At 46.9% G+C, this 17,089-nt stretch overlaps 1 protein-coding gene across 1 annotated transcript in view; it reads left to right on the forward strand.

Annotated features, from left to right (window-relative positions):
* The window catches only part of LOC112232950 (fibronectin type III domain-containing protein 1-like), an 80,628-nt gene that overhangs the window by 31,675 nt on the left and 31,864 nt on the right, over window positions 1-17,089 (forward strand). The window contains exons 11-16 of the mRNA XM_042322700.1: window positions 77-1,356; window positions 1,881-3,230; window positions 3,382-3,493; window positions 3,718-4,059; window positions 8,994-9,026; window positions 10,248-10,391. Of these exons, the coding sequence (XP_042178634.1) occupies window positions 77-1,356; window positions 1,881-3,230; window positions 3,382-3,493; window positions 3,718-4,059; window positions 8,994-9,026; window positions 10,248-10,391 (3,261 nt within the window). The remainder of the gene's footprint in view (window positions 1-76; window positions 1,357-1,880; window positions 3,231-3,381; window positions 3,494-3,717; window positions 4,060-8,993; window positions 9,027-10,247; window positions 10,392-17,089) is intronic.

Raw genomic sequence — 17,089 nt, forward strand, 5'->3', positions numbered from 1 at the left:
GCATACGTGATGTTAGTTACAATTTTAATGTCCTATTGGTGTGTACACTTAACTAATACTCCATCTTACTTGCCAGCCAGCAGTGCTGCCTCCTCGCCAACTCAAGGTGGCCGTAGAACCAGCTACACCCCCTCTCAGGCGTCCAAACAGGACAGTTACCGTGACGATGTCATCAACCTCCAATTAGAAGACGTAACCAAGAAGCCGACCACACCCACTCAGACCACATCTGCCCCGCCCACCTCCAGGCGGACACGGCCCCTCACCAAGACACGCTCCTATCACAGCATCTTCTCAGATGTGAGGGGCACGGTCAGGAACAGGGCGACCAATCAGCGACTAGGAGCCGGTACTGCTCCAGCCAGAGACAAGGGGAGAAAGACAGAAGCAGAGGATGAACAGGAGGAGGAGAACAAAACAACAGAAACCACTCGAGACGAAGAGGAGGAGAAGCTCACTAACGAAGATGTGGAGGAGAAGAAAGAAGCAGTGACTCAGAACAATGTTGTTCCGTCTACACCTGAGGATAGTGGCTACGTCAGAGGGAGAGGTAAAGGGAAGGATGTAGATGAGCCCTCCAGACCCAGCCTCAAAACAGAAGTTCCCTCATCAGAGGGCTCCTCATCATCCTCTAAACCCTCCTACCCTCTCCGCAAACCTCTCTTTGGCAGACGCATCAATTCTGGTCGAAGACCATTCTCCCGGACATCAGTCTCAGGGTCAGTGTCCCAGTCAAAGACACAGGATGCAGAAAAGGACAGCGCCTCCTCATCCTCCTCATCTTCTTCATCCTCCAGCCCATCCCCCAACGAGGAGTCTGCAGCCATCAGGAAGGACGACACTGTCACCAACTACTCCGAGGGCAAAAAGACCTACAACCAGCCAAGTGCCACAGCGGCCAAACCCTCCACCTCAACCCCTACCCCAAACCAGGCCGTCTCAGAGCCCAAGACCGAGGCACCATCTGTGGGAAGAGGATCTGCTCTGCCGGGCCGTGGATATGGTTATGGCAGGCGGAAACCCGGGATCCTGTCTCGAGGGAATCCAAATGGCCAGGTTCTTACTGGACTCATCAAACCTGGGTCAGACTCGACTTCCGCCGGCATGTCCCAGTCCACTCTACCAACCAAAGGCAAGATCCCAGAAACATCACACACTCACGGCTCACACACTCCTAGCACACAGGACTTAACACACCACCAAGACAATAATGACTACAACGACTACAAAGTCACAGAGGCAGAGGCCACCAAAGAAGAAGAACCCACTTCCAGTTCCCGGACCATTTCCACTAAACATTCTTCTGAGGACAGGACACAGGACAAGAGAGAGGAGGGAGGGAGGGGAGACAGGAGAGAGGAGCGAGGGAGGGGAGATAGGAGAGGGGATGGAGGGAGGGGAGACAGAAAAGTACAGGAAAGGAGGGGAGACAGGGGAGAGGATGGAGGGCGTGAAGACAGGAGAGATGAGCGAGGGGGGGGACAGGAGAGTAGAGCGAGGGAGGGGAGAGAAGAGAGAGGAAGAAGGGAGGGGAGACCGGAGAGAGGATGGAGGGAGGGGAGACAGGAAAGAAGATGGAGGGAGGGGAGAGAAAGAGAGAGGAAGAAGGGAGGGGAGACCGGAGAGAGGATGGAGGGAGGGGAGACCGGAGAGAGGATGGAGGGAGGGGAGACAGGAAAGAAGATGGAGGGAGGGGAGACAAGAGAGAGGAGGGAGAGAAAGGAGACAAGAGAGAGGAGGGAGAGAGAGAAAACAGGAAAGAGGAGGGAGCGAGGGGAGACAGGAGAGAAGAGGGAGAGATGGAAAACAGGAAAGAGGAGGGAGCGAGGGGAGACAGGAGAGAGGAGGGAGAGATGGAAAACAGGAAAGAGGAGGGAGGGAGGGGAGACAGGAGAGAGGAGGGAGGGAGGGGGGAGAACTACTACAACACCCCAGCTCCCCCACCTTCCAAGACACCTGCTCCCCCTGCCTCCAGGATTAACCCCTTTGTGAAACGGCACCAGAGCAGGTTTGGAACAGGGATGGGGAGCAGTAGCAGGGTGTCTTCCCCCCGCACGGACGGGAGGGTTCCCTGGAGCAGGACAGCCTCCTCATCCTCTGTTGGGGCTGGAAGACCCATCCTGAGAGGATTCCCCTCTAGGACAGCTGCCTCGGGGGCAGCATCTGCCTCAGGGGCATCAAGGACCTCCGCAGTGCAGGAGACCAGTGAGGATGCTAAAAAACCCTCCACCCTCTATCCGTTAAAGAATGGGGTGGGGGCTGGGGCACTTAAACCCTCTCTGCCCAACAGGAATACTGTTCTAGGTGAATCGAGGAATCCCATCACCTCCTCTTCTTCTTCTTTCTCCTCATCCTCCTCCAACTCCTCCTCTAGTAGTCGTAGAGACTCCAGTGAGCCCGTCCACAGAGGAAGCAGCACCAGGGAGGACAGCAGTAATGACCATAAGGAGGACTATCTCTACAAGGGGAGTAAGGAGATGTATGAGTGGAATGAGAAAGTCACAGACCCAACCACCGCCCCCAAAACTACTGCCACCACTACCACTGCCACCACTACCACTACCTCAGCCCCAACTACCGCCCGCAGGGTGCCCCAGAGTAGGGCCATCGAGAGTGTGGACAGGGAAGCCACACCTGGTAGAACCAGGCCCGGTTTCGTCCCCGGCTCTACGCTCCCCCGCCGTACCATTATAGGTCCCAACGGGAGGGTGCGATCTCCCCTGCTCATAAACAGGCAGACAGGTTCTAGGTTCCCGCTTAGAGCACAACCAGCACAGAGCACACGGTTAGGTTCCTCTAACACAAACACATCATCTTCCTCTTCTTCCTCTTCCTCCTCTAGTCTGTCGCAGCCAGATCACGGGGTTAGCGGGTCCGCTAGTGTTAGCACTGGAGGCTCCTCCCCTTCCCTCTCTCGCCCCTCCCACAGACAGACCTCCATTGGCAGCAGCCAGGGATCTCAAGGCTCCTCTTCCTCCTCGTCATTCTCATCCAGAGACTCTGTGGTGGGCCAGGGTACAAGGACACGCTACCCCAGCCGGTCAGACCCCCATCTCAGGAGTAAAGCCCCCAGTGCAGGCCTCAAGCCCGGCTACGGAAATGGTCATGGAAATGGTAAAAATGGCCGCCCCAATCTCACGGCGACCAGTGACAAAGAGTCCAGCACATCCAATGACAACACCAAACCTAATGGAAGAAGGTACATCACTGGGCCTGATGGAGCCAAGTGGGTATGTGTGTCTGTGTCTCGATACATTTTATTGCAAAGTAAAGGGGATTGAAAGGAGACATTTCATCTACAACGTTAACCATTCTGCAGACTCTCCGTAATATGTTTCCCTATAACGTATCTCCAACCCTGGGACGTGTTCTATTCTCCAGGTGTTGGACTTGGATAAGGGGGTCCTGATGAACGAGGATGGCAGGGTTCTCCAGGACTCTCAGGGCCAACCCAAGAGGGTGGTTCTGGGAGAGGACGGACGCACCATCTTTGGTGAGATACTGTCAACTAATACCTTCTCTTATATTGAACACTGTTTCTAGGAGTATTAAAGGTCTACATTCCTAAGAGCTTTGTAATGTGTTGGTATATAAAGACACTTTGTCCCCCCCTATTTATTCCTCCTTAGGAGAAAGAGAGATATCACACTTACGACACAGACCCATACTGTTTTGTTTACACAGATAGATAACTGATTGATTGTTCTCCCCTGCTAGACCACCAGGGCAGCCCATTGGTGAACCAGGAGGGCCAGGCTCTGTTTGGTCACGGACGGGAAAGCCAACCGGTGGTCAACCCCAAAGACAAGTTCCTGACTGTGGGTGGCAAACCCATCATTGGCCTGGACCGGGCTAAACCAAGGACCACAACCACAACCAGACCTCCTACCACGACCACACCTGAACCGACAACGCTACCAACCACCACTGAAATGTCCACAGAGGAGACTATAACCATGCCGGTGTTCCCGACCTGTCCTCCGGGAACATTTTTGATCAGGGATGATGAGGGATTCCCAATGCTGGATGCTAATGGCATCCTGGACTGTTATCCTGAAGGCAAGTCTGACTAACGCTGACTAATGCTTCTGTATGTACTGTCAGATTACTAGTAGTGTTATAGTAATCAAACTAGTACTATCATAGTAGTAGTACTAGTAGTAGTTGTAGCTGTTGTAGGGCCAGTTTCCCAGACCCAGATTAAGCCTATTCCAGAGGGGTGTACTACGACGCTAGCTAGATCTACTCAGGTTCTTATGAAGCTAGCCAGCTTCAGTTAGCTTCACATTCCAGTTCAGGCTTCATTCATGTTACGAAGGAGGATATTTATCCTCTATCTTCCGTTAATTCCAGCCAGGCTTGTGACTGCGCTTGTATGTCGCAAGTGGATAATCCGAGCAAGTCAATCGACAAACTCTTCATTTGACAATGCTGAAACACCAATCCATGTCAGAGCCACATTTTCATTTTTGCCAAAATCAGCATGAAAGAGAAGTTACCTCGCATATTCAGCAGGCTATTGTCACGTATTATAGTCATTCAAAAGTTTTACTATCTGTGAAGTTTCAAATGCATCCTGTCGTTACTAAATGTGTAAGGCGATAGATATTTTAATATTTTTTTCAAATGTACGCAAAAAAAAATGGATTAATAAAATATTTAATCAGCCGTCTTCCTCAAATTAAGCGGATGATGATGCAATCTTAGTCAGAGGGAGGGAATCTTATGTAATTGGCCCTCAACCACGTGGCTCAGACAGTTAGCTGTGAGTTAGCCTTCCCCGGAAGTTACAGCTGAAGAATTCATTGCCTGAAGGATTCAAAATTGACATGGCTAAAATGGGGGCCACCTTCGTGTCAACAGTTATCCTAAGATAAACTCAGACTTGACCAAAGTTAGCTCACTAAATAATTTATCCTGCTTCTTAGTATACCTATCTGGATTTATGCACTTTCAACTGAGAATGATTTTCATTCCAGGACTAGGCTTATTCTGGGCTTGTACGATCTATTACATCTTATGCAGGCTAAAAGCAGTGGATCAGAATGGAGTCTGTCATCAGTTAGTCTGTGAGCTGTTGTTATTTACCATCTCCATAACATACTGACCATAATAAGTAGAGAGCCCTGCAAGATCTGGCCAAGCACAGTCGAGACCAGTGGAACCTGATCAGGACCTGGGTCCAAATACTTTTTGAAAAATGTTCAAACACTTTGAGCATTTTCCTTAGCCTGGCTGGAGTTGGCAGGCTAAAGGCTGGTTTACAGTTGGTCTCTCGACATGTCTGTAGACAGTTGTCGCAATAACATCATGAACATCCTACTGTTGCCGGAATTCAAACTTGTCGTTGTCGTTATGAGAAAGTGTGAGCACAAAAACGACAGGCTGTATGACATCAGCAGCCTGGTGGTCCAAAATAGCATAACTGGAGTATTTTAACACCAGTAAACCCATCTGTTTATAAATGTATTTGCTACAGTGCATTCGGAAAGTATTCAGACCTCTTGACTTTTTCCACATTTTGTTACATTACAGCCTTATTCTAAAATGTATGAAATCTTTTTTTCCCTTATCAATCTACACACAATAACCCCTAATGAAAAAGCAAACAGGTTTTTAGAAATGTTAGCAAATGTGTAAAAAAAACACGGACATATCACATTTACATAAGTATTCAGACCCTTTACTCAGTACTTTGTTGAAGCACCTTTCTTGGATATGACGCTACAAGCTTGTAGTGGTGGAAAAAGTACTCGATTGTCATACTTGAGTAAAAGTAAATACCCCTTAGTAGAAAATGACTCAAGTAAAAGTGAAAGTCACCCAGTAAAATACTACTTGGGTAAAAGTCAAAAAGTCTTTGGTTTTTAATATACTTAAGTATCAAAAGTAAATGTAATCACTAAAATATACTTAAGTATCAAAAGTAAAAGTATAATTCATTTCAAATTCCTTATATTAAGCAAACCAGGTGGCACGATTTTCTGGGTTTTCATTTATGGATAGCCAGGGGCACAATCCAACACTCAGACGCCATTTACAAATAAAGCATTTGTGTTTAGTGAGTCTGCCAGATCAGGAGGCAGTAGAGATGACCAGGGATGTTCTCTTGATAAGTATGTGAATTAGACAATTTTCTGGTCCTGCTTAGCATTCAAAACATAACGAGTACTTTTGGGTATCAGGGAAAATGTATGGAGTAAAAACATCATAATGTTCTTTAGGAATGTAGTGAAGTAAAAGTAAAAGTTGTAAAAAAAATATGAATAACAAAGTAAACTACAGATAGTCAAAAAAACAACTTAAGTAGTACTTTAAAGTATTCTCACTTAAGTACTTTACACCACTGCAAGCTTGGCACACCTGTATTTGGGGAGTTTCTCCCATTCTTCTCTGCAGATCCTCTCAAGCTCTGTCAGGTTAGATGGGGAGTGTCGCTGCAGAGCTATTTTGTATCTTCAGAGATGTTCGATAGGGTTGAAGTCCAGCCTCTGGCTGGGCCACTCAAGGACATTCAGAGACTTGTCCCGAAGCCACTCCTGATTTGTCTTGGCTGTGGGCTTAGGGACGTTGTCCTGTTGGAAGTTGAACCTTCACCCCAGTCTGAGGTTCTGAGTGCTCTGGAGCAGGTTTTCATCAAAGATCTCTTTGTATTTTGCTCCGTTCATCATTTCCTGGATCATAGCCAGTCTCCCAGTCCCTGCCGCTAAAAAACATCTCCCCAACAGGATGCTAACACCAGCATGCTTCACCGTAGAGATGGTGCCAGGTTTCCTCCAGACGTTGTGCTTGGCATTCAGGCCAAAGAGATCAATCTTATTTTCATCAAACCAGATAATCTTGTTTCTCATGGTCTGAGTCTTTAGGTGCCTTTTGGCAAACTCAAACCAGGCTTTCGTGGGCCTTTTACTGAGGAGTGGCTTCCACCTGGCCACTCTACCATAAAGGCCTGATTGGTGGAGTGCTGCAGAGATGGTTGTCCTTCTGGAAGGTTCTCCCATCTCCACAGAAGAACTCTGGAGCTCTGTCAGAGTGACCATCGGGTTATTGGTCACCTCCCTGACCAAGGCCTTCTTCCCCTATTGTTCAGTTTGGCCAGGCAGTTTGGCCAGGGATGCATCTGAGCTCAATTTCGAGTCTCATAGCAAAGGGTCTGAATACTTATGTAAATAAGGTATTTCTGTTTTTTTTTTTTTTTATAAATTTGCAAAATATTTTAAAAACCTGTTTTTTGCTTTGTCATTATGGGGCAGTGTGTGTAGATTGATTTATTTGATTGTATCCATTTTAGAATAAGGCTGTAATGTAACAAAATGTGTCAAGTGGTCTGAAAACTTTCCAAACGTGCTGTATATGTCAATCTAGCAAGCCAGGTAACTAAAATCAACTTTCTAAACAATGTTTTGGTTTAGTTTTAGCTTATTAGCTAGCTATCTATCCAGCTTCTTAAATTTAGCAAATGTTTATTCATTATTGTAGGAAAATAAAATCACAACGAGATCATTATTTACAAGTTAATGGCAAGCTAATTAGAGAAAATATTGTGCGATGACTGTGACGAAATAAAAGCATGGCATTCTACCTGGGAATTTTAGAACTTGTGCACTCATTGCAGTCTCAGTCAGGTAACCATGGCAACGGACCCAGCAACAGGGTCAAAGTTGAACTTTTTTAATCTGCCTGCAGCAAGGAAAATGACAGTCGTAGCGACAGTCTACAGACATTCCACAGGAGTATAAATTAAATGTTGCTTTGAACAGTGAGACTTGTCGCATTCTAATTGTCTCCATACATGTCGATAGGCCAGCCTGAAGATGGGCAGGGTTTGCAGTTTTGGGAAAATTCTATTGGTGCCATCAGTCAGGCACAGATGTATTATTTTTTATTATTTGTAATAGTATTTGAATCCAGATCTGATGGGAACCACATCAGGGCCAGCCACATCAGGGCCAGCCACATCTGGTCCAGCCACACCCTAACCCATTCCCTGAGCTAAGCAGTTAGTCTCACTACACAATTATATTTACCACAAGACACACAAATAACACACACTTGTTAGCAATTTGTGTTATTCTTCTATAACACAGAATGTCAAAGCAAATCAGGGGGAGAAAAATATATTTATTCAAAGAGAACAAATCAATAGTTGTTATGCTGGAAAGTAGATGGTAGATGGTCATTCTTCCCTGGCCTCAATGTTTCTCCTCTGAACAAAGAGACAGGATGTAGTTTATACCCAAGCCTAGCCTGTGGTTGTTCAATTAGAATTCCTTGCAGTAAAATTGGGCCAATGGCCAAGTATTCAGTTTCAGGCTCAATGTATAGACAATTCAGACCAATGAGAACTTGCCACATCACATGTCCCAGACTGGAATTCTACCCATGTCCCTGACCCATTAATCTTCAGTTCCCCATGACAAATAAACTATTTCCAATGATCATTCATTCGCCAGTACAGAAAAACAACTATCTTCCATTGATGGTTAATTCCCTCTTGACCTTTAGTCCTCTGCGTTGTGTATTTATCTTTGAATATTCTTACACGTCCAAACACACTTTTATGGCTTAGACCTAAGTGTTCCGTAGGGATTAACACAGGACAGACACAAAGCCCACATTCAGACACATACATAGTATTAGGCTCTTATAGGGGTTATTGTAACAAACACCCAAAGGCAGACAGCCATAAGTCATATGTTTTCCAACGGAATTCTCATTTTTTGCAAGTTTAAGGGAATAACCATCCCCAGTGGTTTTGAGTTTACTACAAGGCAATTGAGATGACTAAGAACAAATAAAGGAGGAAATACTTCCTTCTTAACTCAAAACAGTGCACCATTTTTTTCCCTACCGTCAACTTGAAACTTTGTGCTGGAGCTAGAAAGACAAGTGAGTGTTGCTGCATGTTTATATGTGTGTGTATATTTGTGTGTGTGTGTGTGTATGTACAGTGGTTTCTGGTCATGCTATAGCCTGTCTCACTTCTCCTACAGAGGAATCCTCGGGACTGGAAACAGACTCTATGGGTATGGTTGCCATGTTGTTTGATGCTTTAGCCATTGAGGAAGGTACCCGGCTGAGTAATGGCTACGTACTGACGGCCGTAGGGCTGGGCCTGCCTGCCTGCATTGTTTCTTTCAATGTTTATCTATCAGTTCATCTGTTTGTTGACTGTTTCCTCCTCTTGATGTTTCCTTGCCTGTGGTCTTTTCTATGGTCGGTTGTGTGTTTGTTTGGGTTGGGTTTGGGTTCCTTCCATCATCGGCTGTGTTTCTGATGTTTTATCTGGCCAACACAACTCAACCGCTACAGTGTCTGTGAACTGCATTACTAACCCGGAGAGAATGCGCTGGCATGCTCTACTGTACTGTTCTGCTCTGTGATGTTGCTGCATGTGATGATGACTTGTGATGATTTACACTACATAACAAAAGGATGTGGACACCTGCTCGTCGAACATCTCAATCAAAAATCAGCAAAGATTGACACCACTCCAGCCGACACTTGGCATTGTGGATGGTGATCTTAGGCTTGTGTGTTGCTGCTCGGCCATGGAAACCCATCTCATGAAGTTCCCAACAAACACAAATTTGAAAGCGTGTCCACATACTTTTGTATATAATATATAAAGTGTATCATGTCATGTTATGGTATACTGGTAATGCATGGTCATTCATGGTTTCAGTGAATGGAGGAACTGTGATTACGTTATGTTTGGTAAGCATACGCCATGATGTTATAGTTTGATTAGTGCCATGAGAAAACTATTGCTCGTATATGCACTACTCGACAAATTGCATCCCAATATATTCATAGTGTTTCCCTGCAAGGCTGAGTGTGAGGCACACGATGGTGTCATGCAGAGGTCCGTTGGCACGCCACAGGCCAGAACGCCTGTTGCTGCTGGAAGTAACTCATTGATTTGAATGACTTCACTGACTTAATCCTTACACATTTGTTAGGCTCAGAACCATGAACATTACAGTAATCTACTGCGAAACGGGCATGATGTTCAAAAGCCGGTGCCTCAGGAATGGAAAAATACAGCAAAACATTACACATGAAGAACTTGCCTTTTAAAAGGAAAAAAAAACATCAAGGTCATTTTCAATGATATCACACTCATTTCAAGAGCTATTGCATGCTTATTACATGCCAATTACAAAAGTCTAGTGCTGCATACAAAATGTCACACAGACTAAATTCAGTGGTATTTGGATTTAGTTTGTGTCTCTTTTTTTTCCTAGATGAGTTGTTGTGGCAGACCACGTTGCCCCCCACGCTGCCCCCCACCACCACGACAGACCACCCCACTCCTGAACCAGACACCAGGCCCTTCAACAATAGCCCCTCCAATGAGTTCGACCTCACCGGGAAGAAACGCTTCACAGGTAGGCTACGGTATGGAGAAAAGTGATAACAGTAGTATGCGCAATGTGTGGGAGCATGCTTGCTTGCATGTATGTGTACCTGATTGGGTGAATGCACGTGGGTGAGTGCTTGTAAGTGTGTTTGAGCTGTTTGTGTTTGAGTTTGACAGACTATCTATCTCTCCCCTACGTTGATGAAACATACCACTTGCGGTTATTTCAGCATCACTGTCTAAGAGCTTAACCTTGTCCTCTGTGGATTTAGACTTTACTGTTTAGAACTTAACCCTGTCATCACACCCCATTACCCTTATCTATATGATGGATCTCAGTTTAAAGAGAGCTTAACGTCTTCTATCATACAGTAGTGAGTGATTTAAAAAAAAAAAAAATAATAATGGGGGGGAAGCTTCTGTGAAGTCCCTCTAAATGCCAAAGAGAAAGGCAGTTTTTTTTGGTAACATAAATAATGTTCATCCAGGCATCCAGCTGAAACACCTGCATGCGTTTGTGTTTGATTGAGTGAGCGTGCTCGCATTTTAAGTGTGTGTGTGTGTGTGTGTGTGTGTGTGTGTGTGTGTGTGCGCGCTTGTGTGCAACACGTGTGTCTCAGCCTTATAAATAATTATAGTCCTATTTGGTGTGTGTTCAGTTTTCTTTCACGGAGGAGAAAGGAACTCTGGCTCTCTATATCTTGGCTCGTTCAGTCGCACATCATAAATACATTCACAGTTCTTGACTAGCGCCTATATTTACATGATTACCCCTGGGCCAAGGAAAATCCCTTTAGGTGAGGGAGTGCCATCTTTGCATTGGTCTGGCAGAACCATCAGAGTTGTATCTTCTTTCAGCTAACAGATGATATCCTGAAATGACCTCTAATGTTGTTTCACCCCTCCGGGACCCTCTCTTGCAGAGATTAACGGTCAATCATGGTCCTGGAAAGCTGTCTGCATTGTTTGCTGGGTTTTGTTCCAGCCCAATACTAACACAGCTGATTGAACTAATCCAGGTCCCTGGTCTAGATTGAAGAGCATGATTAGTGTTAGTGCTGGGCTGGAACAAAGACACACTAGGGTTGCTAAACTTGCATCTGCAAGGAGGAACCCCCTTCTCTGGTCATGGTGTACATAATACATGGGACTGAGTCTGTGTGTAAAGTGTCACTATGACAGGTTAGAGATTTGGAGACAACGGAGTTAGTTGAGAATGTTGTTGGTAGAACTAATGGTCGCACTGTAGGCCTTTGTACTTCCCAAAGCCACTCGCATTGTAAGGGCCAGGGTCTTGACAGTTCAGGGTCCACATGACATGGGCGACAGTGGCAAAGTTGGATTGGCTTTGCATAGCCTAACTGTGGGGCTAGTTAGGGAACATCAATACATTTCACAATGTAAATGAGACAATATGTTCATGTTGCACACCTTTTAGTTGTCTCATTAAATGCTTTCAATATTTTTATATGCATTTCTACAAGTTATAGTTGGTTTAAGGTTTTTAGGGCATTGACATTTAAATATTTTCCCATGTACATTGTGTAATTTACTGATGGTCCCTGAGGATTACGATCAGGTCGCATGCAGCTGTGCGCCATTTTAATGATTACTTGGGTACTGCCAGCTGTGGGCATGTGGGCAGGATTGAAATAAACCCAACCCAAAGAAAGCTATTGCAGTACCTTTCATTCCGTGACATGCTATTTTTTCCTAAATATCTCGCAAATCTGTTTTGGACGAGACTGACTGTATGACCAAAATTACCCAATTTGCACTTTGTAGTCAATTTTGAAACTAGAATAAATGTTTCTGACTCAGATCAATGCTACGTAGGCTGTTTCCAAAAGGAGAAGTTGCTTACTACGTTCAGTTGCTCTTGAAGCGTCCTGCTGTCTCTTTACCATTCTAAAGTGCTTGCTTTGGCCTCGTCTGTCTCCTCCTCTGTCTGCTTTATCCACATCCACTCCTATCGCTGGAAAAACAGACTGAAACCCCCACACACTGAACAGCAATAAAACCAACATCTCTGATTCCCCATCACCCTCTCTCTCCCTCCTTCCCTCCCTCCTACTGTCTCTCATGAAGGAGCCTCTCGGTGGTTGTTGGGCTCCTAATGATGATGTGTACATTCCTGCTGAGCCGTCAGGGAGCGCCACTCAAATCTCCCATGTGAATGTGTTGGCGTGGCATAGTTGGACAGTACCCTAACCGACAGGTCTCAGTAACAGCAGTGTTAAATGGTATTGTTCACTATGAGGACCTGAGTTCGAAATGTGTCAGTGAAATGTGTCAGTGGACAGCCTTCCAAGCAAGGCTTACCGGTTAGACCGGCGGATCCGGCCTGCGAGCCCAAACAGATCTGGCCCACGAGCCCATTCAATCTGGCCTGGGGGAGGTTTGTGTAAAAACATCATTACAAAGAGGTCACTCTTCATCGTTTAAAATAGATAGAAATTAAGTAGAATAGGTCCATGTAACGGCGTTCGTCTGTTGAAAGAGGAGCGGACCAAAATGCAGCGTGGTGGTTACTCATGTTCTTTAATGAAAATGAACAAACGAACAATACAAAACAACAAACGTAACGCGAAAACCTATACAGCCTATCTTGTGACAACTAACACAGAGACAGGAACAATCACCCACGAAACACTCAAAGAATATGGCTGTCTAAATATGGTTCCCAATCAGAGACAACGAGAATCACCTGCCTCTGATTGAGAACCGCCTCAGGCAACCATAGACTTTGCTAGAACACCCCACTAAGCCACAATCCCAAAACCTACGAAAAACCCCCATACATAAACACAACACAAAATAAACCCATGTCACACCCTGGCCTGACCAAATAAATATAGAAAACACAAAATACTAAGACCAGGGCGTGACAGAACCCCTCCAAGGTGCGGACTCCCGGCCGCACACTTAAACCCATAGGGGAGGGTCCGGGTGGGCGTCTGTCCACGGTGGTGGCTCCGGCTCGGGACGTGGACCCCACTCCAACCAAGTCTTGGTCCCCCTGTAACGCGTCCTTTGATTGGCGACCCTCGCCACCGACCTTGGCCTAATAACCCTCACCAAGGACCCCACTGGACTGAGGGGCAGCTCGGGACTGAGGTAGAAGCTCGGGACTGAGGGGAAGCTCGGGACTGAGGGGTAGCTCGGGACTGAGGGGTAGCTCGGGACTGAGGGGTAGCTCGGGACTGAGGGGAAGCTCAGCACTGAGGGGAAGCTCAGCACTGAGAGGAAGCCCAGTACTGAGAGGAAGCTCAGGCAGGTAGTTGGCTCTGGCAGATCCTGGCTAGCTGGTGGTTCTGGCAGATCCTGGCTTACTGGCGGTTCTGGAAGATCATGGCTGACTGGCGGATCTGGAAGATCCTGGCTGACTGGCGGATCCTGGCTGATTGGAGGATCTGGAAGATCCTGGCTGACTGGCGGATCTGGAAGATCATGGCTGACTGGCAGATCTGGAAGATCGTGGCTGACTGGCGGATCCTGGCTGACTGACGGCTCTAGCTGCTCTGGCTGCTCCATGCAGACTGACAGCTCTGGCTGATCCATGCAGACTGGCAGCTCTGGCAGCTCCATGCAGACTGGCAGCTCTGGCAGCTCCATGCAGACTGGCAGCTCTGGCTGTTCCATGCAGACTGGCAGCTCTGGCTGCTCCATGCAGACTGGCAGCTCTGGCTTGCTCCATGCAGACTGGCAGCTCCGGCTGCTCCATGCAGACTGGCAGCTCTGGCTGCTCCATGCAGACTGGCAGCTCTGGCTGCTCCATGCAGACTGGCAGCTCTGGCTGCTCCATGCAGACTGGTTGCTCTGGCTGCGCTGAACAGGCAGGAGACTCCGGCAGCGCTGGAGAGGAGGAAGGCTCTGGCAGCGCTAAACAGGCGGGAGACTCCGGCAGCGCTGGAGAGGAGGAAGGCTCTGATAGCGCTAAACAGGCGAGAGACTCCGACAGCGCTAAACAAGCGGGAGACTCCGACAGCACTGGAGAGGAGAAAGGCTCTGGCAGCGCTGAACAGGCGAGGCGCACTGAAGGCCTGGTGCGTGGTGCTGGCACTGGTGGTACTGGGCCGAGGACACGCACAGGAAGCCTGGTGCGGGGAGCTGCCACCGGAGGACTGGTGTGTGAAGGTGGCACAGGATGGACCGGACCGTGAAGGTGTACTGGAGAGCCTGAGAGCAGGGCTGGCACAGGACGTGTAAGGCTAGGTAGGTACACAGGAGGCCTAGTGCGTGAGGCTGGCACAATCTTCACCAGCCGACTAACACGCACCTCAGGACGAGTATGGAGCGCTGACCCAGGTGCCATCAAATCCCCGACACGCTCCGTCGGGCGAATATCGTACCGAAAGCACCAACCTAGCAACTCCCTCATAACTCTCTCCCCCACTTTCCCCATTAACTCCTTCACAGTCTCTGCTTTACTCACCTCCAACACCGGCTCCGGTTCTGGTCTCCTCCTTGGCTCCTCACGATAAACAGGGGGAGTTGGCTCAGGTTTGAACCCTGACTCTGCCACACTCTCCCTGAGCCCCCCAATACATTTTTGGGGCTGACTCTCGGGCTTTCATCCGCGTCGCCGTGCTGCCTCTTCATACCAACGCCTTTCCGCTTTCGCCGCCTCCAGTTCTTCTTTGGGGCGGCGATATTCTCCAGGCTGTGTCCAGGGTCCTTTTCCGTCCAATATCTCCCCACGTCCAGAAGTCCTGTGATCGCTGCTCCTCACGATAAACAGGGGGAGTTGGCTCAGGTTTGAACCCTGACTCTGCCACACTCTCCCTGAGCCCCCCCCAAGAGGGGCTGACTCTCGGGCTTCCTTCTGCGCCGCCGTGCTTGTCTCTTCGACTCCATTCTCCTATAGCCGTCTTCGCACTGCTCCAGCGAATCCCAGGCGGGCTCCGGTACTCTCTCTGGGTCGACCGACCACCTGTCTATTTCCTCCAAGTCGTATACTCTAAACTTCGTAGCTCCTGCTGCCGCTGCCACCACGCTGCTTGGTCCTGTTGTGGTGGGTGATTCTGTTACGGTTTTCTTCCTTTGAAGGAGAGTCGGACCAAAATGCAGCGTGGTGGTAACTCATGTTCTTTAATGAAAATGAACAAATGAACAATACAAAACAACAAACGTAACGCGAAAACCTATACAGCCTATCTTGTGACAACTAACACAGAGACAGGAACAATCACCCACGAAACACTCAAAGAATATGGTTGCCTAAATATGGTTCCCAATCAGAGACAACGAGAATCACCTGCCTCTGATTGAGAACCGCCTCAGGCAACCATAGACTTTGCTAGAACACCCCACTAAGCCACAATCCCAAAACCTACGAAAAAACCCCATACATAAACACAACACAAAATAAACCCATGTCACACCCTGGCCTGACCAAATAAATATAGAAAACACAAAATACTAAGACCAGGGCGTGACAGTCCATTATAACATTTTCAAATAACTGCCCTTATTCTGGCCCGCAAATTGCTTTTGACGAACAAATCGGTCTGCAAAGAAATCTGTGGAACCCTCTGCTTAATTTTGCAATCCCGATGTGGCCCTTGAGACGGAATTATTGCCCACCCCTGAGTTGGGCAGTACCACCAATTGGAACAGAATTGGTTCCGATTGTTTGGCTGGTGCACGATGCTTGAAACACCAGAGCCATGTGTACTGAATATGGTGTAGGCTTATGTGTTGACAGCATTGGATGAAAGTCTCCTTAATTACCATATTATTACAATGTTATTACAACATTGGCCCCTGAACCAGGTCATCTAATCCAGCTAAACTATCCTGTGAGCCGAGGCCGGCGGACGCACAGCAAAAACATCTGAAGATCATTACATCTATTATAGAAATCCTAAGACAGAATGAAATAGAGTAAGAATAACAGTGAAATAATGAAAAAATATGAAACCCGCTGATATCAGCAGTGAGAGGAGAGGTCCCAGACGGCCAAACAAGGAGACCTACTCTCTCATATTTACGAGTTTAATATATCAGATCCAACACAGCAGCCAGCTTTCTGACACGTCCACCATTCCTCTATCTGGAGGGGGTTTGACCATGCTAACTCAATTGACCAATCGTGTCAGTCAACTGTACTGGCGCCAGACAAAGGGTATTGGGTTCCTCTTTACAGGCCGACACATGTTATCTGAAGACTCGTATAGAGCGTATGATGTAAGTCAATGGAGTGTTACAAAAGGGAAGAAAAGTATAAAGTTATCCTTTTTCTAATGTTCGATTTGGCCTACACCGTTTATGTTCCGGGTCAATTTCATAAATATATGATTTTAACCTCTCAAAATGTATTTTCCAGTAGCTGAGAATGTCCTCTTTCATATGTTTTCCCCCCTGAGTTGATAGACCCAACTGTAAAAAATGTTAAGTCAAATGTTTGAATACTGTACCAAATTCGTAAATCCATCAAATTACTACATACATTTTTATGACATTTATGAAATGTTTTGCTAGAATTCAGATCACTGTCCCTCGGCCTCTGAACGTCACAGGGAAAACAAACTTATATCCTTGTGATCATCATGGATAGATCTTTACTGCACAGAATACCAATTGTCTCTAGAACAAAGGTCAAGGTCAAATTGTCTTGAAGGGGTAGTGTTGATTAGTATTGATCAGCCTCTCAGCAACATAGGGAAATTATACATAAACTTATATCTACAGTATGTGATATAAGATATAGGTCTACAGTATGTG

The sequence above is a fragment of the Oncorhynchus tshawytscha genome, linkage group LG05 (assembly GCF_018296145.1).
Source record: "Oncorhynchus tshawytscha isolate Ot180627B linkage group LG05, Otsh_v2.0, whole genome shotgun sequence".
NCBI classification, from domain to species: Eukaryota; Metazoa; Chordata; class Actinopteri; order Salmoniformes; family Salmonidae; genus Oncorhynchus; species Oncorhynchus tshawytscha.